Source organism: Labeo rohita, chromosome 12, assembly GCF_022985175.1.
Source record: "Labeo rohita strain BAU-BD-2019 chromosome 12, IGBB_LRoh.1.0, whole genome shotgun sequence".
Taxonomy (NCBI): Eukaryota; Metazoa; Chordata; class Actinopteri; order Cypriniformes; family Cyprinidae; genus Labeo; species Labeo rohita.
This window is the reverse complement of record NC_066880.1, coordinates 12,841,995-12,866,608: the sequence shown is the minus strand read 5'-3', so window position 1 is coordinate 12,866,608 and position 24,614 is coordinate 12,841,995. Positions and strand designations below refer to the sequence as shown.

General features: G+C 36.6%; 1 protein-coding gene across 11 annotated transcripts in view; it reads left to right on the top strand.

The window, feature by feature from the left end:
• Positions 1-24,614, top strand: part of cacna1g (calcium channel, voltage-dependent, T type, alpha 1G subunit) — a 162,906-nt gene that overhangs the window by 75,103 nt on the left and 63,189 nt on the right. For 8 of the 11 annotated variants that reach the window (XM_051124019.1, XM_051124012.1, XM_051124018.1 and 5 more), the window contains exons 13-20: positions 2,386-2,451; positions 6,558-6,651; positions 7,063-7,244; positions 7,957-8,436; positions 8,630-8,730; positions 12,152-12,275; positions 19,465-19,533; positions 22,980-23,164. In XM_051124019.1, coding sequence (XP_050979976.1) covers positions 2,386-2,451; positions 6,558-6,651; positions 7,063-7,244; positions 7,957-8,436; positions 8,630-8,730; positions 12,152-12,275; positions 19,465-19,533; positions 22,980-23,164 — 1,301 coding nt within the window. The remainder of the gene's footprint in view (positions 1-2,385; positions 2,452-6,557; positions 6,652-7,062; positions 7,245-7,956; positions 8,437-8,629; positions 8,731-12,151; positions 12,276-19,464; positions 19,534-22,979; positions 23,165-24,614) is intronic. The other 3 variants (XM_051124015.1, XM_051124013.1, XM_051124014.1) reach the window with 1 other exon arrangement.

Genomic DNA, 24,614 nt, shown 5'->3' with positions numbered 1-24,614 from the left:
TGTAATCGCACTGCTGGAAACAGGTGGTCACGGTTGGACTAGCATGTCACTCTGTATGTTAGGAATGGTCGACTTGTCCATGTAGTTATTGGTTAAAAGCTAGATTTCTTTTACTGAGTTTGTGTTTTGTGTCCATCTTTGCAAAGACACAGGCATTTATTTGATCAAAAATACTGTAAAAACAGTAATGTTATGAATAATATTAATGTATTTTAGTACATTTTATTTATTTTTATGATGGCAAAGTTGTATTTTCAGTTTTTAGTGTCTCGTGACCCTTCAGAAATCATTCTAATATGCAGATTTGGTGCCCAGTAAACATTTTTCTAACACTTTAAGGACCTATTCTTACTCTCTTAGCATGCATATTACTAGCATATTTGCTGTTTATTAGTACTTACAGTTATACATATTAATGCCTTATTCTGCATGACCATTTGTTAGATCCCTTAAACCAACTCATACCTAAACTTAATAACTACATTACTAACTATTAATAAGCAGCAAATTAAGAGTTTATTGAGGGAAAACTCTTAGTTAATAGTGAATATGTGTTAAGTAATCGAAAGTGTCACCAACATTTCTTATTGAAAGCATTTATGCTTCTTAATATTTTGTTAAAACTGAATAGATTTTGAATAGATTTGAATTGTGAATAGATTTTGAATAAATTTGAAGTGTTAACAAATTTTTGTTTTACAGGATTCTATTGCCACCATACACCATAAAATGTCACCTTTTCCCATAATATGATGTTATTTCATTAAAACAATAGCTTTTGTCTTAATAGTGAGATGTTATGTCATTAAAACGATTTTGTTTTTGATAAAACATTTTCTCATAATAACAAAATGCTGTCATTAAAACTACATCTTTTTCTCATTAAAACAACGTATTTTCTTGTTAAAACGACATATTGTTTCTTGTAATAACGACAAATGTCATAAAAACCATGTTTTTCCCATTATAGAAGATATTATATAGTTACAGTATGTGAGCGTTTTAATGACATAACGTCTCGTTATTACGAGAAAAGATGCCGTTTTAATAAGAAAAAGATGACGTTTGAACAACATAAAATCTTATTACGACATAAGATGACGTTTTTAGCAAGAAAAAGATCAAGAAAAAGTCATGTTGTTGATATCTCGTCATAAATAACAAGAAGTTATGTCGTTAAAACAACATAATTATCTTGTTAAATAACATCTTTTTCTTGTTAAAATGACATTTTCTCGGTAAAACATTTTTTCTCGTAATAACGACGTCACAAAAGCAATGTTTTCCCTGTTGTAGAAGATCTTATGTTAAACTATATGAGTGTTTTAATGACATACCATCTCGTTTTTATGAGGAAAAAATGTAGTTTTAACAACATAACATTTCATTATTATTAGAAAAGCTGTCATTGTAACGAGAAAAAGATGTCGTTTTAATGACATAAAATCTTGTTATTATGACAATTGAGTGTAAAAATAATATGTGTGGCAGCAATGTGTCAATGTGAAATGGAATATTTTTTATAACAATGTTTTTACTGTCACTTTTGATCAATTTATTGCATTATTGCTGAATAATAGTATTTTTTAAAATCGTACTGACCGTAAACATTTGAACAATGTATATTATATTATATTTAAATGAGTTATAGTGTAATTATGTTGCATAATTTTAGACGCATTTCTAAAATATATATGCTCATCTGAAATCCTCTGAAAAGACAACAAAGTTATACAGATTTAACTAAAATGTCGAATTTTGTCAAGTTGTAGCATGACATGCCCAAATGATTTGTTATAGTTATTGTTACAGAGGCTGTGATGTGTTATTCTTGTTGAACATAATTTTCCAATAATTTTGGAACTTAAAAAATGGATTGTGCACCAAAGAGAGTCATAATTTGACCCAAAGCAAAGTCTTATCTTTTCTTTGGTAATTCAAATAGCTTGTAGAATTAAAAGAAAAACATTAATTTGATATGCATAGCATATTTCAGCCAACTGCATTCATTCGCTGATTTACTCTGACAGATTCACAATGTGAAAAATTCAATACTTGTTATCTCAGAGGAGCTGGAGAGAAAAACAAAAGAGTTCATCAATTTCCTAGAATAAAAGAGCCAAGTATTGATACCTGCAGTTGCAGCATTTGAACTATGGGCAACAACTTTACAAACTCACTGTACCGAGAATGCTAACAGCCTGAGCTCCACCCAAAATGCAGAATTGCTTTTACTTCAACAGAAGTGAAGTTTGGTGAAATGTGGGAGTCCAATTTCTCATAATGTGTCTGTCAATTTTCTAACACCTTCTGTGCTTTTTTCCCCCCTCTTCTATCTTACCTGTTCGCTCTGTGTGGTAAAATCCTAAAACGTGTCCACTTTAGGAAATATCCAAGAGGGAAGATTTGCATGGCCAGCTGAGCTGTATTCAGCTGCCTATAGACTCAGGGGTATGTAGCACTCCGCATGATGTAACCCAGTGAGACTAACCAGGAGGACCGCTGCGTTTGTGGACAGTGTCACTTGTGATTGTTTCTCGTAGAAGCAGACTTGACTCAAAGTCTTTCTTCAGGTTCACTTGCTCAATGCCTGGCGGCAGAGTACAAACCTTGTAGAGCCTCGTGCTTTATTTTATCTGGCTGAAAGGATGTGTTTGGGCTTATGGAAAGCCTCAGTGAAATCAAACAAAGCCAGACAGACTGCTGTGCAAAAGCAAATAAGGCAACTGGGAAGTCCTTGTGAATAGATCTCAAAATGCGAATCCATCTCTTAATACCTCTTTATTTTAATTAATTTGATCTCGTTGAATTGCTCTGCATGGTATCATCATTCATTATTTAACTAGACTTAAAGTTTCATTCAAATAGCCCTCCGCTGAGTTCAGTAGCTCAGCGATCGAGTCCATTCAGTGAGCCAGAGCTGAGTGGAAGCACTTGACCCTGTTGAGGAGACTCGGTCTGTTTGTGGTTCTGGACATCACATCCCGTATTTGTTTTCATTCATGCAGCTGTGCTAGGTGACACGTGCAGTGGAAGGCCGTAAAATGGAGAGCACCAGCGAGGGTTTGAACTAGTCTCTTACCCCTTCCAGTCCTTCACCTTGACAGTCAAATTACATAAACCTCTCTCAGGGGCTATTAGTACTTCTCATGTCAAAACATGCCTGAAATCTCTCTATCAGCAAGGTTGGTCAAGCCCAGTAGAATTCCTAAATTAAGATCTCTGATTGTTAAGCAGCAGTTGCACGGCAACCTTAACATCTTAATTGACAGTACAGCCCCAGTAGACTTTCTTTCACACCTTGTACCTGACCAAAACAGTTCTGGCAAACAAAGCTTAAAGGAGTCATTCTAAAAATTTTGACTGGAACAGTTGTTCATTGAAAACCTTGACATTAATGAGAAAAGTACAACACACTCTCATGAGAATGTGTAAATTTTAATATTTGGTGAATTAGTAGCAAATTTGAATGATTTAAAACTGCTTTTTACTCAATGAGAATTAGGTTTAAAGATGGACATTCATGCTTCTTTTTTTTCCTTATAATTGTGCAAATTCATATGATATCACCAGCAAATTGCAACCAGTTCACCAAAACTTAAAATTCATGAGATCGGGCTGGAAATGTAGCAATGCCTGATTTACAAAGCAATCATTCTTTGGAGTCTTTTCAGTCTTTGAGTCTTTTTGAGATCTTTTCAGTGCGTTGTTCGACCACTTTCCAAAACTGATTGAAATGATTTGTTTTGAAATGAGTTTTTTTTTTTTATCACAAATCTTCTTAGTGAATGAGTTGATTCAATTTACAAAGCTGGTCTGAATGATTTGTTCACAAATCAGGTTTGTGAACAAATAATTCTTTTTAGTAAAATCTTTTCAGTAAATTGGTTGATTCAATTCACAAAACTGGTCTGAAGGATTTATTCACAAATCTCTTTATTTGTGAACAAATTCTTTTGAGTCAAATCTTTTCAATCAAATCAATTGATTCAGTTCACAAAATTGGTCTCAATGATTTTGTTCATAAATCTGGTTTGTAAACAAATCATTCTTTTGAGTCCAATATATTCAATGATTCAAATGATTCAGTTCATAAAACTGGTCTGAATGATTGTTTACACCTCTGTTTATGAACAAATAACCTGGTTTGTAAACAAATCATTCTTTTTAGTAAAATCTTTTTTCAGTAAATCGGTTGATTAAATTCACAAGTCTGGTCTGAAGGATTTATTCACAAATCTCTTTATTTGTGAGCAAATTCTTTTGAGTCAAATCTTTTCAATAAATCAGTTGATTCAGTTCACAAAACTGGTCTCAGCGATTTTGTTCAAAAATCATTCTTTTGGGTCTAATATGCTCAATGATTCAATTGATTTAGTTCATAAAACTGGTCTGAATTATTTGTTTACACCTCTGTGAACAAATAATTTATTTTAAGTGAAATCTTTTCAGTAAATCAATTGATTCAGTTCACAAAACTGGTCTTAATGATTTTGTAAAAAAAATCATTCTTTTGAGTCTAAAATGTTCAGTGAATCAACTGATTCAGTTCAGAAAACTGATCTGAATGATTTGTTCACACTTCTTTTGAGTCAGATCTTTTCAATGATTCAATTGTTTCACTTTACAAAACTGTGTGATTCTTTCATAAACTGGACTGTTCCAGTTCTTGATATCTAGTTGCAGCTAATAACATATCATATACATAATATATTTAATAAAAAAAATTTATATAATAATTTCATTCACAATTTAAAAAAAAGGGGTGAACTAGTGCTTTAATAAGCCTTTAATGGTTTTAATTGGTTTTACGCTGAATACAACCCTTACGAAAATTAACCATGGTTTTATTATAGTAAAAGCGTAGTAACCATGCTTTTTTATGTATTGACTACCATTTGTATAGGCACAGTTTTACTAGAAAAAAATGGTTCAACTATGGTTTGTGTAGCAAAACCGTGGTTAATTTATGGCAAGTGTAGAAACCATGGCTTTTTGGTTTTATTAGTAGTAAAACCATGGTTAGTTTTTCTAAAGGGAAGCTAACAGCTTTTTCTAATGCGTACTGTAGGTTAAAAAGTCAGGGAGCTTGTTTAGCAAATACTACAGTTTTGTTACGTTTCTGCTACATCTCTTTGCTCAGAAAGGCGATGTGGGAGTGAGGATAGTCAAGTCCAATCCAGACACATCATCCACAGTGCTCATTTCTGAGCATGCAGTGAGTAACAGTGGGTGCTGACGCTAAGCTAACCGCTAACTGCACCTGGCGCCCAGCAGACGGTGGTGGCCTGTTTGTGAGGATGCTTTGTAGTGCCTCTCTGCTAGTTCAACCTATCACAGCTGTGTTTTGTTTTACTGTTCACTGTTGGTGAGAAGGGGCAAGAAGTCCCTCACGTGTCTTGACTTACAGAGCTCAGCTCCGGTGTCATAACTATTTCAAGTTTTGTTTTTGTTGCCTTAGTAACGTAGATATTGTGTTATTCCCTATTGACAAGTCCTATGTTTTTGTTGTAGTTAAATTGTGAATTAATTGCTGTTTGATTGTGCTGTGTTTAGTGTTGCAATGATCCCACTGGTTTCAATGCAGCTCAGATTTGCTTCGTTTACTTACCCATTTACACAGCCATTACTAATGCATTGATTTTTTTTTCTTTTTTCAGAGACCGAAACACAAAGTTTTGATTTAGCTCGATGTTAATAAGTGAAGCCAATGGGATACATTGTCCGTAGGTGCAAGGTTTGTCAGAATAGTCACCACTGTGTTCTCTTTGACCATTAGTGCTGTAGAGAGTGTACTATGGTAAATGTATGCTGAAATGAATGAGTTTGACATCCTGTAACCACATAAGGAAAGATTTAGCCATGCTCATATTTGATTTAAATTACAGTCAGTCCACAAATAGACACCCTAATGGTCAAACTGCAAGAGTGATCTATGTCCTCAGACGGTGGTGTCTGTTTTGACAAACCACCCAGGGTTGAAGTTCTGCGCTAGACCACACTGAAACACTCTCGGCATGAAGCCATTTTAAGACCAGCCCAAGACTGGGGATGAGGATGATACAGGCCAAACAATGTGATGAGCCCTCTGATAAAAATAGCAGTGTTTATTTCTCCTGCCTGATCATTGGACGTGCCTGCTCGACTGGTGCTGCTCCTCCAGTGAGCCGAGAAAAAAACCCACACATATTCACCCGCATGTGGATGTGACTTACGCTAAAACAGCAGATGGTCTGACCGTGAGATCATCTGCTTAAAAATACACTCAAAGATACAATTTAACTAATATTAAGTACACAGTACTAGTGGTTTCAGAGTGGTCATGCAACCTGGTGCTGTCAATTGCATGCCGGCACTGCGTTTTTGTGGATTACCCCGACCAAGATGTCTCTCCCTTAGATACCAGTCACCCTCTGGCCTTTTTTGAGGGCCGGCTGGGGTGGGGGAGACCACACCTTCACCCACCTGCTTGTTTCTCACCATGCAATATGTTCCTTAAACCCCAGCAACACTAAAACCTGGTAACTTATCTTTTTTATCTTCCACATTTGATAAAGGGTGATGCCTCGAAGTCAGATTCTGAAGCAGATTTCTATGCACGGAGTTTGGAGGATGTTTCAGGACATAAGAAGGATCTATGTGCATCATCCGGTGAGACCCACAGAGCATAGTTTGCATGGATATCTATCTATGGATCAAATATCTATCATTAATATTATTAGTAGTAGTAGCAGAAGTAGTAGTAGTAGTAGTAGTAGTAGTAGTAGAAGTAGTAGTAGCCTGCATTTTTTAAATATTAAAGGCATGATTAAGTTGTACTCTTCAGACCTAGCTTTTGAACAATCCCAGATACTCCTTTACCCTTCTAACGATGGGGTTATACTTTGTATTTTTTTGTCTTTTTGACATGATGCATCGCAATCCTTTTTGAAGATTAAAGCCTCCCTGAAAAATTCATGCTTGAAATGGTTCCTAATGCATTTTTCAGCTGTCTGTCATGTTTCGTAGCCTCAGTTGTGATGTTGAGCATACTATCCTGTCCCTTCCTTTCTGTACCCGCAGTTGTGCCCATCAATGGCCATGTGGATTTGAAGAGCAGCCTGACCCCTCCTCTCATCACTCACACAGCCGCAACACCCATGCCCATACCTAAGATATCAGGAGGAGGAGATCCGGCACTAGGCTACGAGTCCCGCAGAGGCAGCAATGTCTCCATGGATCCCAATGGCCAAGACAAATCTCCAGTCAGTGACTACTTTTCTCTGTTATGATAGAAAAAAGTTATCAAAACTTGTAAGGTCACTTAATTACTTAATATAATTGACCCAAAATCAAAATTCTCATTAATTACACACTCATGTTGCTCCAAACCCGTAAGACCTTCGATCATCTTTGGAACACAAATGAAGATGTAGCAACTTTATATGGCCCCTCAATCTAATGTTAATCTAGAAAAATGTGCACTGTTAAAGTGTCTGTGTGGAGTGTGGAAGCTGAACAGTAGCGCGCTTACTGCATGGTCACTTAAAATACTACATCATTTTTGGTCATACAGATAAAAATAATACATCTAGCACAAAACTTCTTTACTACCTTTCTGGGCCTTGAACGTGGTAGTTGCGTTGCTGTCTATGCAGGGTCAGAAAGATCTTGGTTTTCATAAAAAATATCTTAATTTGTGTTCCAAAGAATGAAGGTCTTACAGGTTTGGAACTACATGAAGGTGAGTAATTAATGACACAGTTTTCATTTTTGAGTGAGCTATCTCTATAATTTTTATGGACATAGCTTATTTTTGAGTACATGTGGTTGAGTTGGCTTCAGATTTTTTGTTCTGTATTTTTTATTTTTTTTAATTTCTTGTTTCTGTGTGATTTCAACAATAACGTTGGCCCTTTTACAGTTAGCCAATGAGATCTTATTTGAGAGTGACATATTCCACTCGTCCCTCTGCAGTCGAGTGCACGGAGCTCCCCAAATGCCCCCTGGAGTTCAGCCAGTAGCTGGAACAGCAGGCGCTCCAGCTGGAATAGCCTGGGCCGAGCCCCCAGCCTCAAGAGGCAGAAACGCCAGTCTGGCGAACGACGCTCCTTGCTGTCCGGCGATGGCCAATCCAGCTCCGACGAGGAAGATGCAGGAGAGAGTGGGGGCGGTGGAGGCATGTCTGAGGGCGATGATGCCTCCCTCGCCAGGACGGACTCCCTGGGCCAAAGACCTCGGCACAGGCGCATGGAATCCCTGGAGACACGTAGCTCGTTTGATCTGCCTCCAGACACCCTGCAGGTGCCATACGTGCATCGTTCCGCCAGCATACACAGCGCCCGGCCGCCAAACTTCCTTAGCAATGGCAAGAGTTCTCCATCTGCAGCCACCACACAGCTTTCTCTAGATGAACACCATAGTGAGGATGACAATGCGGATGATGAAGGAAACCTGGTGAGAAAATCTACAGTTGATTTATTACAGCTATTTTCAGTTCTTTACAATAGATTTATCACAAATATCTATTGCTTTTTTTTCTATTCAATTCACTGCTATAAGATCACAGGGAACAGTACTTCTATATCTTCTACTGCCAGCAAAACTAACTTACTGGTTCTATAATCTCATATGGTCATCCATCTTTCAGAGTCGGAAGGCTCGTCTCTACCGCTGGCTGGAGCACAAGCAGCCCCAATGGTGTCGGGAAAGAGTCACCTGGTCTCTTTATCTGTTTCCCCCACAATCACGGTAAGTGTCTGTGGCTTTCTTGGCTCTCATGGTCTTTCCTTCTGAAAAGATCATCTTAGACACTGCCAGAAAAGAAATGCTGTCTCTATAGCTGTTTTCACTGTTCACTAGTCCACTTAAAGGGATAGTTCACCCAAAAATTTAAATTCTGTCAATAATTACTCACCCTCATGTCGTTCCAAACTCATAAGACCTTTGTTCATCTTCGGAACACAAATGAAGATATTTTTGATTAAATGTGAGACCTTTCTGACCCTGCATAGACAACAACGCAGCTACCACGTTCAAGGCCCAGAAAGATAGTAAGGACATTGTTAAAATAGTCCATGTGACATCAGTGAAGCTACAAGAGAACTTTTTGTGTGCAAAGAAATCAAAAATAATGACTTCATTCAACAATTTGATTCAATGGAATGATCCACTGATGTCACATGGACTATTTTACGCATGTCCTTACTACGAGCCTTGAATGTGTTAGTTGTGTTGCTGTCTAAGCAGGGTCAATAAGCTCTCGGATTTCATCAAAAATATCTTAATTTGTGTTCTGAAGATTAACAAAGGTCTTACAGGTTTGGAACAACATGAAGGTGAGTAAGGAATGGACAGAATGTCCATTTTTAAATAAAGAGATATAGAGACAGCCCATAAGATGTCTTCACTTCCAGTGTACACTGAAACAAACATCTTCCAGGTTATACTCCTTAAGAATCTTGTTGAGGACCAAGCTCTCCCACATCCAGATCACAACATATGCTGGTCATTTCAGCACTAGTGTCACATTTATCATAGTACCATGGCTTGAGTTCAATACTGCAGTTTAAGTTGCCCCAAGCCCTAGAAAACACCTTTATGAAGATGCTTAAGGGGTGAGAAATCTCCTGTACTTTTTAGCCTCTCCCTTAGGCATCTTCTTGGTCTTCCCCTTCCTCTTATCTCTTTCCAGTGCTTTCCATTTTTGAAATGCATGTCTGCTCACATTAAGCTCCATGGAGGCTTCACTTATTAGAGGGAGAGGAGAGGAAAGAAGAACTCAGCATTGCATGTTACACTCTGTCAGCGCTTTACTAATTAAACATCAAACAACCTCAGATCATCCTCCACCTCCTCCTTCCTGTGCAAGCCCTGGGTGATGCAAGCGCTCACCATTTTGCACTGTTATGACATGCATACATTGGTGTCACCAAAACCAAAGCAAAAACGCTTGTGAATTTAGTATGTCCATCTGTGTGTGTTTTCACTATATCAGAAGATCTACCATATCACATCAAAGATCAAAGAGGGTTAATTATGTAAGATTCAGCAGTAAGTATTAGGACTGGACTGTAAATGTATTTTTTTGTGTGTGTATTTTAGCTAATATACTTACTCTATGTACAGTATGTATATACTACTGTTTAAAAGTTTAGGGTTGGTAAGATTGTTTTATGTTTTTGAAAGTCTCATGTGTTTAATTCTGCAATTATTTGATCAAAAGTATTATATTTTTGATCAAATATTATATTAACCCAGTAAAAATAATATTGTAAAATATAACTAAATAGAATATTTAAAAAAAAATATATTTTAATGCACACAACTGGTAAACAGTTTTAAATTATTAAGATTTTTATGTTAATTCTAAAAAAAAAAAACAGTAATATTGTAAAATATTACAGTTTGTGATGGCAGAACTGAATTCAGTGTCACATGATCCTTCAGAAATCATTATAATATGCTGATTTGGTGATTAATTATTATTGGTACGCAAGTATTAATTATTGTTTTTCTGTTATCAAAATATATATTTTTTATTAGTAGTAGTAGTAGTAGTAGTAGTAGTATTTACAAAAATAATCAGGAAAATAATGTTTTATATATATATATATATATATATTAATTATATTATTATAATTATTTAGAAAAATAATCAGCTCATAATAAATTTAATTCAAAATTCAAATTATTTATAATATTTCTGTTATTATAATGTATTCATAATTAATGTTTCTAGAGCACAAAATTAGCATATTAAAATAATTTCTGAAGGATCGTGTGACACTAAAGACTAGAGTAATTAAAGTAAAAACTTGAGTAATTTTTTTGTGCCATCGCAGAAAAAAAAATTCTAAATAAATAAAAATGAAAGAACGGTATTGGACACAGCATCACAGAAAAACAGTTTCAAAATAAATTAAAATTAAAAAAATTTTTAAACTCATATATCATATTTCACAGTATCTCTATTTTTACTATATTTTAATCAAATAAATACAGCTTTGGTGAGCATAAGAGACATTTTTCAACTACATTAAAATTTAAATTATTCCTAACTTCTGACCAAAAGTGTATTTTGAAATGTCAATTGTTTTATTTATTTCAACTTTTGAATTCATATCTGCTCAGAAAACAGCACTGCACCAGCAATGAATATTTCATTTAAATACATGGTTATATCTATATAACCATTTATAGTCCATTTGAATTCGTTTTAGGTCATTAGATAACATTGTTACTTTTGGAAGCCTGCGAAACCTTGTGTAAAGTTGCCGTAACAGTAACGGCTGTGAAGACACTGACTAACTGGGTAGTACGGCAGTACGGCAGCAGCCTTAGGTATCGGACACAGCATTAGACTTCTCTCCCCATTTCACCCCGGCATGACCACACTCCCAGCATGAGCGATCAGGGCTGAGAGAGGCAGGTTGGCATGACAACGGCGCCTGAGTTTGCCGTCTGTTCCCACACAGTGCCGTTCAGAGCATAAATTCTTTAACATCAGGCCAAGTCTCAAAGACATTAAAGAGAACTGAGCACTATTTATTCATAAAAGGAGTCATGCTGCCAAGCTGTAAGTCTTATGGCAGACACACGTTCATGCATAAGTTCATCACTGTTTCAAGTTCAATTAAATGAAAGAGAGAAATTAGGGATTAGTATTTGTCTTGTGATGAATGAACCCAAATAGTTCACACAAATATGAAAATTAGCTGAGAATTTACTCACTTTCAGGCAATTCAAGATGTAGATGAGTTTGTTTCTTCATCAGATTTGGAGAAATTTAGCAGTGCATCACTTGCTCACCAATGGATACTCTGCAGTGAATGGGTGCCGTCAGAACTGGACTATCAATCAATTGACATTTTGTAAGACAAAAGCTGGAAGTCTGTAAAAAATGATTATTTATTATAAACAGTTTTTTGTTGAAGAAAGTCAGTCATAAGGAGTTTAGTTGACATGAAGATAATAAATGATTAAAGAACTGTCATTTCTTTTTAAACACTATCCCTTTAAGAAAACCTACTGTAGTCTCAGAGAAACTAGTCAAACTTTGTGACCTATTTTTAGTGGAAGTCAGTTTCTTATTTATTAATTTTATGAACAACATGATGTTGAATGTTTGCATCACTCAGCCCACCATGTCTGGTGTGATTATGTCTTGCAGGTTTCGTGTGACCTGCAATAAAATCATCACTCACAAGATGTTTGACCATGTGGTTCTTGTCATCATCTTTCTCAACTGCATCACTATTGCCATGGAGAGGCCCAGAATCGACCCCTCCAGCGCTGTGAGTAATGTTACCTCATACGCATACACACACACGAGCGTGTCATTCAAAACAAAAATCTGCTGTAGAAATAATAGGTCAGAGAATTGAGACACGTTTGGTAACATTTTCATACAGTTTTTGAAAAATGAGAATTTGAACTATTTTTTAAAAATTCTGAAAACAATCAAGTTACAAGGTTGAATTTTCTTGATGAGGTCCCGTACTGCTCCTTGTCCTTGTGGTCTCAAGGGTATCTAGCTTTTATTTTATTTTATTTATTTTATTTAAGGTCGGTTTGTCTGTCTGTCTCTCTGACAGTTGCTAGTGAATGATTTTCAGGTTGTTTACTTGCTTGAGATGCCTTTAGTTAATCAAGACATTATTTTCCTGCTGTTCAGAGTGTTAAGTGACATGGAATTTACAGTTCAGGTTATTGGCTCAAAAAATTTTCCACAACCGATTGCCCATGAAGCAAAGATGCTCTGCATGTGCCAGCTGAACAACTTTGTGATGAATGGAAATGCTAACTGACACTCAATGTCGAGCTTTGAACTGCTTGTCTGTTATTTCCAGATTCTAAATCTGGATGATCATTATGGCAGTTAGTATGTTAGTCTAGCATGTCTGTAATTATTACCTTGTCTAACTTGTTGTTTTGTTAGCGACTGAGAATAAAAAGTAGATTATTAGACGACTTGGGAGTTGGATGGTTTTGCTGGTTTTTTAGGACATTAAAACTGAAAAGATTAAATTTGTTATTCATGCTTTCGTATAGACCCAAAGGACGCAATCAGCTTGGCTTAAATGCTTTGCTACATCTCATTATCAGTTTTGTATGTTTAGTACTTTCAGCAGTTACATGCTCCCTCAGGACACCTACTGTAAGACAGAAAAAGAAAGCAAGAATGATTTATCTTCTTTCCTTTCTTATCTACTGTAGATCAGAATACGAATAATACTACTGTATAGAGACAAAATTTCAACATATACCGTTGGTAAACTGTAAAAGAGTAAAAGGGAAAAAACAGCTATTTTAGCTGCAGTTTGTTTTTGGACTTGGCATAACAGGACTGCTGCAAACCTCCTTGAAAGGAGACAGCAGATGTCCATCATTTTTTGCAGCTACCAGATTCTTGACATTGCAAGGAACTTTTATAAAATGTTGCCCACTGAGACTTTTCGCTTACTTCTGTATCAAATGAGGACATTTACAAGTTCTTTATTAATTCACTGTTTAACCCACGTCAAGAGATACTTTAGATCTCTAACCATAATGAGTAATTATCTAATATCAAATGTATGTCTAGAGTCACTCTGCACTCATTTTATAGCAATTTGTCAGTGTCAAATCTCATCATGTGATTTTTCACACTGAGCTGCTTTAAATAGAATTACACAGGAGTTCCTAGTATAGTGAATGGACTTCTTATTGTGTAACAACATTATGTAATGCAGAAAAAAATGTGTTGTCGTTTGCGCATATGGTGTTGTTGAGCACATATAGTGATGCATACATTAGCATGATTTTCTTTTATCCAATGACTTTGTGTCTGCCTCTGTAACTGATGAGAAAGTGAGAAACCCCAGAGCGCTCTGCATGGCAAAGATCTGCAGTGCAGATGTCCTGATGTCCATCAGAGCTGGAGGACTCCAGTTAATATATTCCTGTAGATTTAAATTCAGTTATATTGACTTGTTCAGTATAAGTTTTTTCACATTTATACACATTCTTGATTTGGAACAAAAAAGGGGAAAAAAGGAGCAAGTAAAAGCCCCCCCTCCAGACTGATGAAGGATTCTGTCAGTAATGGAAATAGAGGGCCTTAACACGCGCTTTCTCACGTGTAATGGTTTTCCAAGACACATTATGTAGCATGGAAAGGTTGTTTTCCGTTGTGTTATTTTCCGGAGGTTTAATCCATGTAATCCGGTTTTTACCATGTGTGCTTCTCAGCCTCTATGATATTTGTTTACTTCCCCCTAAAGACGTCCTGTCAGCACTGTACTGAAGAGGGAAAACTCGACTTATTTTTCATTCCCAGCACAGGCATTTGAATTTTTTCATACTGGGGCACACTGTGTTTTGCCATTTAAGAACTTATGTTATATATTTGCGTAGTTTTTTTTTAATTTAGGTTTAAAAAACTTAAATTGAAATACTAAATTTGCCTTTAAATACAGGAAAAATAAACTGAGAATTAAGAAACAAAAGTACCAAACGAATACCAATAGATGATTTTTCCGCATTGGGTGTTTTGTCATTTGTGAATCTAAGTAAAATTTCTGTCTTAAATGTTTTCTGGTAATGACCTGTGACATGTTTGCTAAGAGATGTGTGCATTTCAGTATAAATCCACAGTATGATATGACATTTATGAGTAATCGCAGAATCTCTGGACCAGGTAAAGTCAATACGGTCCCACTGTCGCTGCAGAATGTGTAACTTTGCCTGTAATAGAAGCTCTGTGTTGAGCTTATGCAAACCATCTCATCTCCATGACAGACTTGATCTATAGTAACAGGTACCTCACTGAGCTCAGATGTGTGTCATCAATATTTCATATGGCGACATTTTTTCATTTGGGTATGAACAAATGCCATCAGACTCCCCACCTGAGTCCCCCTCTGAAGACAAGGCCTGAGCATGTCTTTTCAGTGCCCAAAGTAATGGGAAACGGATGATGAAAATACCAAGGGGAGTTTTAGCAGCTTTTGATTACTCTCTGCCTCTCTTTCTATCTCTGGTCACGTATACACCACATTGAGAGTGACAAATGCATTTATATTCAGAAGTGGATTCCCCAATTACTTACTACTGATTGCTTTTGATTTACACTAATTCGTTAATGAATCATTTTGCTTATTTAGTGAACCAGTGGACAGACTCAAACACAGCAGCTTTACAGTTTTAAACAACAGCAATGTTGAGTAAAATGTTTATTATTATAATTTTTTTTAATCAAATGTAAATTCATGTCAGTCACATTTTCTTGTTTAAATAAATATTACTTACACTATCAGAAAAAGAAGGAAAAAATCTACTTTATATTGTTACATTAACAGTGTAATCAATATTCTAGTTATTAAAGCCAAGTATGAATCTTATCAGGTTAGTGTTTTTAAGAATTTTACATTTGTTCTAAAATAAAAACTCTAAAATTTTATTTGTGAACTTATGCTCACTAAACCACTGCCTAAAAAACACTAAAGTGCTGGTTTTGTGAAAAGGCTCCACCAAAATGTGTCAGTTAATAAGATGCCTATTTATTTATTAGATATATATTAAAAAAAGATTTAAACTGAGGGTGAGAGGGCAACAAACAAAACCACTGTTACACTTGTTTAATTTAACTTTTTACTCAAAACCTATAGTTACTGAGATGTGACGACACTCACTGTAGTTTCTCTAGTTGAAAGTTTTGATCCTCCAGTAGAGCAGCTTCACTCCTGAGTCTCCTGGTTATTGCAGTTCAGATTCAGTTCTCTCAAAAGTGAGGGGTTTGATCTCAGAGCTGAAATCAGAGCAGCACAGCCTTCCTCTCCAATACTGAAGTTACTCAGGAAAAATCAATAATTAATAGTCATGTGTTACAAAGGTTTGTTACTGAAACAGTGTAACGCTATTTAGCTCCATCATTCTTTTTAATAGTTAACTTTTAACTATTTTGGAATTTAAATCAGCCATCAAAGCTTGGTAAATATTGGTCACAGGCACAGGGATTTACTTTAACTTTGACCAAGCTGATTATTCACTAGAAACTACCACAGATCATATTTTCAGGCTATTTTAAGTCTTATTTTGTTGTAACAAAGTGGTTATATCTAAGTGAGTGAGTTGTTAACTTGTTTTATTAAATTAGTCTTCCAACTAACGCCATTATTTTGTTCATTCAGACTGACTCAAACACGGAATGGGCATGAACGCAAGACGTGGGACTAATCGCATGAACCACAGCTGAACATAACAAGTCATATCCAATCATATCGCGATGGAGGCATTGCCTCCTCTCGTGTCTTTCCCCATTCATTCTGTTACCCCCCACCAAACCCACCGCATACTTTAGGGTATCTGTTAAAACTCAGTGATCTCAGAAAAGGCGAGAGAGATATGGACTCCCACTGTAACTTTACCTGCTGGTGTGTGTGTTTAGTAAATGTGTTTTTGATTTTATGGTAGTTTTAACTTGAATTTTCTAGAGTGATTTATTTTTTTTGTGCACACATCTTTTTTATCATTATTTAGTTTGTCTCTGTTTGGTCTTCTGCCAGGCTAGATGATACTGTTATGTGTGTGTGTGCTGCCTCAGACATTCAGTAACCTTTAAAAGAATGAGAGTGAAGGACAGGGTTTGTCTGACCCTTCTCCTTCAGAGACCAAACACTCTGCTTCTCAGACATGCTCTTCCTCATTCATGAATTCTGACCCCCACATAGACACACGGTTCACTCGACAATGAATGAAAACAAGCCTCCGAGCAAAATGGAATGGCAAAGACGTCAGTCTGTTTTCAGAAACAATACAAACCGCAGTGATGATGTCAGTAGAAGGCTTTCTCAGAGAGAACAGGAGTTTTAGAACATGATGCCACGACCCACTGAAACATGCATTAGCGGGGGGTCATGGGAAAGATGGCCCCTGGGCCCTGCTGCTCAGACACAGTAGGAGAAGGACAAACAATCTAGAGAGACTAGTTCTCCACATTCCGCCGTGGAGGTCTCCGTTGCTTATTTTGCTTCCACACCACTTGTTTAAAATACAAATCAACTTCTCATCCCATTGCATCCAGAATTCTTTGCAAAAAGCTGAGCTTAAACACCAAGGGTTATTTGCAGGGTTGAATGAATATTCAATACCTGTTGACTTAAATGAAACAGCTTGTGGCAGAGCTGAGGGCTGATTTGTATATGGATTCTAATTCTGCTCCTACTTTTCCATAAAAGGCCAAAACAATCACAAATCGCAGTAATAACGTCAAGTTATAGATGAAGTCATTCAGCAATCGATGCCTTGCTCAAAGGCACCATGGTGAGACCTTCAGTTAACTGGGTCACCCCTAACTGAGACCAAACTAATAACCTTTGTGTAGGCAGCCCATATTGTTATTCATTAGACTTTCACGATCCATGCATGCCTGACATAGACAGAGCATGCAGCACAGATTACACAGTAGATATTAATCTTTTCTGTCACCCCTAATGCAAACTGCATTGTATTTGTTTAATGTATTTTCTTTTTGTTTGCATCGTTTAGTACGGTGCAGTGTAGACAGAAAAGTAGAGGGAGAATGGGACCAAGGCATATTTAAACACTTTAAGGGTTCAAATTGTTGACTGACTGGTTTGTATTGCAGTGCAGTGGTCAGTTACAATTTGATTTGGTTTGGTTCTACATCGTTATACTTTGTACACTGCTATTTTGTATTCCTTTTAGTTCTTTAGGGTCTTTATGAAATGTGTGCAACATACTTTGGTTAAAAATGGTCGTGTAAAGCAACACCCTTTTTACCTTGTTGAAAACAGCTCTGTTTTATGCAACCTATTTTGGTGCATGTCTCTTTAAATGATAATGAGCTCTGCTCACCCCGCCCCTCTCTTCCATTTTTTGTGTATTTGGCAGCGCATTTCCATCAAAAACAAAACTAATCCACTGTGTCCTCAGTGGCTCTGATGTCAGGAGAAAATTAAGACTCCTGAAATTAAGAAGTTTACTTTTACATCCAACTACAAAACACCAGCATTGTTTATGAGACGTTGTCACTACAGCTGCTTGAGCGCGAAGAAAAATGGCGGACAGCGTCAGCTGGCTGAGTGCGGAAATATGCTAATATGGGGCAGTCCATAATTGCTCGTGAGCAGGTCCTGAGCAGTATGACGTCATAATAAAACCCCAGACTTTATTGTTTAGATCCATTTTACCTCCGTTTACCAATTTATGCACATTGTATATTTTCAGATGGACAGATGAACAAAAATATGCCAAGCTGTTTATACGTAGGAGCTATTAATCAGCATTTGAATGCACCTGTGGCGTTGGCATCGGCAAGTCATATTCCTTACACCAGGAGTCTCTAGAATTTATGTTCTTTTTAGGATGGAGTCTGTTGACAGTGTTACAGTCTGTTATAGAAAAAGGAACAAACAGTCCTGGCTCAGGTCAGAGCAGAGAGGTGGAGAGGACAGCACCTGCTGCGTGGGAAGGCCGTGTGGCACGGACGGAGGGCGAGAGGAACAGGAGGTCTTCGTGTTTGCAGTGTCATTTTACGATGTTTTGTAACAGTTTAATGTTTGCGGATGTAATCTTATGTCTCTGTTTACTTTAACTGTAAATGGAAACAAACAAACATTATATTAAAATTCAATCAAAATCAAATTTTGGCTAGGGATGACATATTGTCTGTTTAGTCACTGAAAAAAAGAATGATAAAAACCTTGTGCAGTGTGGGTCAATTTGTGTTTTGACCCAGGGTTATTATATTTGTAAAACAAAAACCATAAAAAATAAAATATAAAGATTATTTATAATTTTTATCTTTTTTTTGTATAGTTTAACTTGATATAATAAAATAACTAAAATCCTATTTAGACACTATTTAAAAATGAGAATTACAACAAAATAAACTGAAAACTATGAATAAATAAATAAAATAGAAAAAAATTGCACCGCTTTGTCATTTCATAAAAAAATCTATGCTGGGACAGTAAAAGTGTTTCCAGAGGTTACATAATAATATTCTAAAGCAATGCTGTGTGAAAAAACGCTGCCAGATAAAGAAAACACAAGTACTAATTTTTAAATGCACAAAGAGAGCACTCCCAGTCAAAAACATTTGACTGGGAGTGTATGATATGACTTCTTTAACAATTGATATTTCTTTTATCTTTTATTTTATACTTGATTTACTTATTTGTACTTCAGAGATGGTTACTGTCATGAAGCTGTTACTTATCCATTTGTTACCTACTGTGTTATCTAGTAGTATCCAGTGAGGATGCTGGATAAAATTTATCGCATGCGGTGTGCGTGTGAGTATGTGATGTTAATGCCCGTGGGGTACTCAAAGCGTGGGCAGATTCTTAGTCCAATAGATGCCTTCACAGGAGGCACCTCTAATGTGTTATGCCACACACACACACACATATATGAATCTTCTCTGATCCAGCACTGACTCACCCGTCACTTTCCCTGCTTGTCTGGTTCTCTCCGCAGGAACGCATCTTCCTGACGTTGTCCAACTACATATTTACTGCCATCTTTGTGACTGAAATGACAATAAAGGTAGGTGACGGGGTTGGCATTTGTCTCAGTGTGGCGTCTTCTCTGACAGAGGGTAAACTAACACACTGCCTGGGCCAGAATACCAGCCAAAAGCAGACTAACTTCAGTTCCCTGTGGCTTTTTTATAGTGCCGATCTCTCTTAGATCAGCATGGCTAATGGAGTCTGGTGAAACATTCGAAAAAGACAGTTCAGCCAACAATGAAATTAATGTCAGAATTTATTCACCTTCATGTTGTTCTAAAGCTTTCTTTTTTTGTAGAACACAAAAGGAGACATTTTCAAGGCTGTGATTGTCACTATTTTTTTATGCAATGATATGCTTTTAAGCTTAAAAAATTATGTAAAGGTAAAACAAATAATTCTGTGGATTCATATATTATCATTGAATCACTTGATCCAGTTCACAAGTGATTCGTTCATAAAAAAAAAAGTATATGAAGAAAAGTTTTTAAAATAATTACTTCCTTGTTTACAGCCCTGTTTCAGTCACTTTCAGTATAAAAGTCTTTACTGCTGACTCACTCATAAAAGTCTCATCACCATCAAATGGCAGAATAACGTTAACTAAAATCACTTTCACAAACACGCACACTGTTTCCCAAAACTAAATACAATTACTACTATCATATGAAATATTATTTATTGAATAATAATATTTAATTAACAACAACAGGCATCATAAAAGTTGTTAGGCAATTCAGTCAAAAGTACAAAGGCAGCGCTCTGATATACAGCATTAAAATTACATAAAATATAACGTGATGAGATTTTGCCCTCAGCCAAAACTATTTGCTCTGAAACAAATAATAGATTAATAAGACCCGTTAGATTTGCCGAAAATGATTATATCTCATGTTTAACCACTATAGAGGCATCAGAGCCAGCGGCAAATTCCAGAAGAACTGACCGAGGTAAGGCTGCTCTCGGCAGGTTCATGAGAGCTAAACGGCCACTGACACCATGGAGCTCACATTTCTAAAACTTCGAAGCAAATTTTCAAATAGACGTAATCTTTTATTAACAAACCACATATTTGAAGCCTAAACAATTACATTATCGTCCAAAAAACTCTTAAAACTACATGCTGTGACCCAGAAATACCATTATTTATAAAATTATAGAAGTGTTCTGCATGACACTTGCTGTGAGATATGGCGATTTAAAATTTTAAAGTTACCTATATTGGACTATGTAACATGAATAAAATTGAAAACATTTCCTATAAATGTTGAAAACAGTTCTGCAGCTTTTTTCCAGGATTTTTTGATTAATAGAAATTTCTAAAGCAGCATTTATTTAAATAGAAATCAATAATCTGTTTGTAGTGGTAAATAGCTCAAGGAAAGAAGGCTTCAGAAGACTTGAATTACATATACATTTATGATGCCTTTGAGTCAGTTTCATACATTGTAACAATTCTCCTTTTGTGTTTTATAGAAGAAAGTAGGTTGTGCAGGTTTGGAACAACGTGAGGGTGAATAAATAATGAGAAAATTTTAATTTTTGGATGAACGATCCCTTTAAGGCACTGCTTTCCTTTGACAATTACAGAGTCTAAACAAAGACTCCAGCAGCAAAATATTAAAATCTTGCTTTGACATGTTCGACTGCCGCCAGTCAGCTGAATTAAACATTTGAACAAATGCAGGTCCTAAAGAGAGCCCACTGACACGAAGAGTCTATTAAGCAAGTCTTGCGCTCTCTTTTCCACTCTTCACCGCAGCAGTTAATACTAAGTAGGGGTGGATTGTCTGCCAGATATTCAAATGACTATCGTTGAAATGGAAGAACATGCTGAGGCCTCTCTGGAGAAGACAGAAAAGTTCATAGGTGTCAGTCACAAAGGTCTAGGGTTTCTATTCTGGGGCCCTGCTTTATGCCAGGTCACGCCCACCCAAGAGATTTCAAATGAAAATCATGGCGCAGAATAATCGTACTCACTGGAGGTTAATTAACGGCGTCTGACGAAAACTTTCCGGGTCGGATGACGATGACAGGGCTGTTGAAACTCCTGGCTTTTGTTGCCTGACATGCCTTTGTTCACTTTGAGGTCTGATCACATTGTGGTTTGATATATTCACTGGCAACATCATTAGGAGCTGCGCATTCATGCTTAGCACTTTTTAGTCAGATGATTCTCACTCCTCGTTTGTTTATCTCAGCTTTTTTCCCCCCTCTGAGCCCTTTTATATGCCAGCTGTATGCCAGTCTAACCTGATACGTTCTCAGAAATGCCACGCTAGTGTGACAGAGACCTCAAGGGAATAAGAAAAGTGTGTTTCTTCCCAAATTCAGATTTCAAACACATCATGTTTTCTCACGTTTCCTGTCATGTGCCTAGTTTTTCTAACAGAAAGATTTTTGTTTATAGCAAGGTGCATATTTTTAAAAATCTAATTTGAAATAAAAGCTACAGTAAACAAAGTTCAGAATTGTGATGGATACAGAAAATACTTTACAGATATAATGAAGTATTGCCTTTCCTTAAAGCGATAGTTCACCCAAAAATGAAAATTTGCTGAAAATTTACTCACCCTCAGGTCATCCAAGATGGAGATAAGTTTGTTTCTTCATCAGCTTAGATTTGGAGGCATTACATCACTTGCTCGCCAATGGATCCTCTGCAGCAAATGGGTGCCGTCAGAAAGCCATCCACAGCTGATAAAATCCTCACAGTAATCCAGTTATCCAAATGACTCCAGTCCATCAATTAATGTCTTCTAAAGTAAAAATCTGCGTGTTTTTTGAGAAAGAAATCCATCAAGAAGTTTTTAACTTCCATCCTCTATCCATAATATTGCTTTCTCCAGTGAAAAAAGTCATTTCACCTGAATCAGGAGATAAATCAAGCACAGTTTACAAGTAAAAACAGTTATTTATTATGGATCATGGATTTGTATTTTGGCTAGAAGCAATGGTTTAGAGTTAAGTGTTTCTTACAAACATGCACTGGAGGTTATTCGCAGATTATTGTTCTGTTTTTATCAGCTGTTTGGACTCTAATTCTGACGGCACCCATTCACTGCAGAGGATCCGTTGGTGAGCAAGTGATGTAATGCTAAATTTCTCCAAACCTTAGATGGCCTGAGGTTAAGTAAATCTTCACCAAATATCCATTTTTGGATGAACTATTACTACAAAGTTGAAGTATTTTATTTTTGCAAAAGTTTTTATCTTTGACTATTATGGTTCAATCTGTCTGTCTTCTATTCAGCTAAACAGGTGTGCGTTTTCCAAAATCAACTATGGTCACAAGTTCTGTTGTTATCAATACAATTCAATGGAACTTGCAACTATAGTTAGCTAACGAAGCTTTTGGGAAACGCACCCCTGATCAAACTACAGATAGAATACAATGTTTTATCATGAAACTGTACACAATTTAACTTTAAGTGAAACTGTATCCAACATTTCTGCTTTAAAATCATATCTGTTGTTGTGAAGGTGGTTGCTTTGGGCTGGTGTCTCGGTGAGAAGACCTACCTGAAGAGCAGCTGGAACATTCTGGATGGCATGCTGGTGATGATCTCCGTTATTGACATCCTGGTATCCATGATCTCCAACAGCGGCACTAAGATCCTGGGAATGCTTCGGGTGCTACGTTTACTGAGGACCCTGCGGCCGCTCAGGTACGCTGATCACAACACAACTGTTCAAGCATCCAGTCAGCACTGCGTTTAGTCATTAGGCTAAATAATAGTTACGATTACATCAAAGATTTAATGCAATGCTGTAGGCATACATAAACACTTGCATGTACTTCGGGTCAGAGTGCTAGATTTGCACATCTTAAATCAGCATCCACTTTCTTACAAGAAGCGTAATTAATGTAAAGACTGAAGTCCCACAATTAGCCTCTTCCTCACAGAAGCATCAATTAGCTCCTAATTGAAGCAGTATGTAGCTGTGTTTGTGTTCATGCATATGTATGCGGATTTGTGTGCGTATGTGTGTGCGCTGCGCACCTTTCCTCCTGCAGAGGGAACTTCTGGAGGCCTTCCCTGCTCTTAAATATTTATGACATATTCAAGCAGAAAATAAAAATCAAATATTCATCTTTCCTGCCCAATTTCCCCACAAAATGCTTACACTGGTCTTTCACCCCCAGTCGCTCCCTTCTCCCTTTTCAAGCACTCCTCAATTTAGGGTCAACTTCTGCAAGTTCCTTAAACTACCAAGAGACTCATATTAAAAATGCATCGGTAGTTTTGTTTTTACTTACCTTTCAGCTGTGTTGGTGCAATGTTAATGTGCCGTCAACATTTCTGAAAAGAAACAGGAAAGAACCCTGTGTCATCCAAGATGTTCATGTCTTTCTTTTTCAGTCAAAAAGAAAATAAGGTTTTTGAGGAAAACTTTCCAGGATTGTTCTCCATACAGTGGACTTCAGTTGAGATCAATGAGTTGAAGGTCCAGATTGCAGTTTCAGTGCAGCTTTAAAGAGCTCTACACGATCCCAGCCAAGGAATAAGGGTCTTATTTAGCAAAACAATTGGCCATTTTCTAAAAAAAATAACAATTTATACACTTTTTAACCACAAATGCTCATCTTGCACTAGCTCTGCATCCACGACTCACATTGAAAGGTGTTGGAAGTACCGACCCAGTGTTTACAAAGTGAACGTGCAAAAAAAGGCAAACGCCCTTTACAAAAGGTAAAACAACGTCTGACGATTTTGAGGTTGGAGGAGAAAATGAGATGGAGTTTCTTGCTCTACCCTACCTTTTTAAACTGAAATACACAGACTAAGAACTAACCACACATGCCCTTTCCAACGTGATTTACATAATGTATGAAGTCAAGCTAGTGCAGCATAGTGTAGACGAGCATTTGTAGTTAAAAAGTATATACATTTTTTTTGTTTTTAGAAAATGACTTGTTTTGCTACGTGAGACCCTTATTCCTCAGCTGGAATCCTGTAGAGCTCTTTAAAGCTGCACTGAAATTGCTATTTAGACCTTCAACCTGTTGATCTCCATTAAAGTTCATTACATGGAGAAAAATCCTGGAATGTTTTCCTCAAATTTTTTCCCATTTATTTTTGACTAAAGAAATTTTTTTGTTGTTTATGTATATTT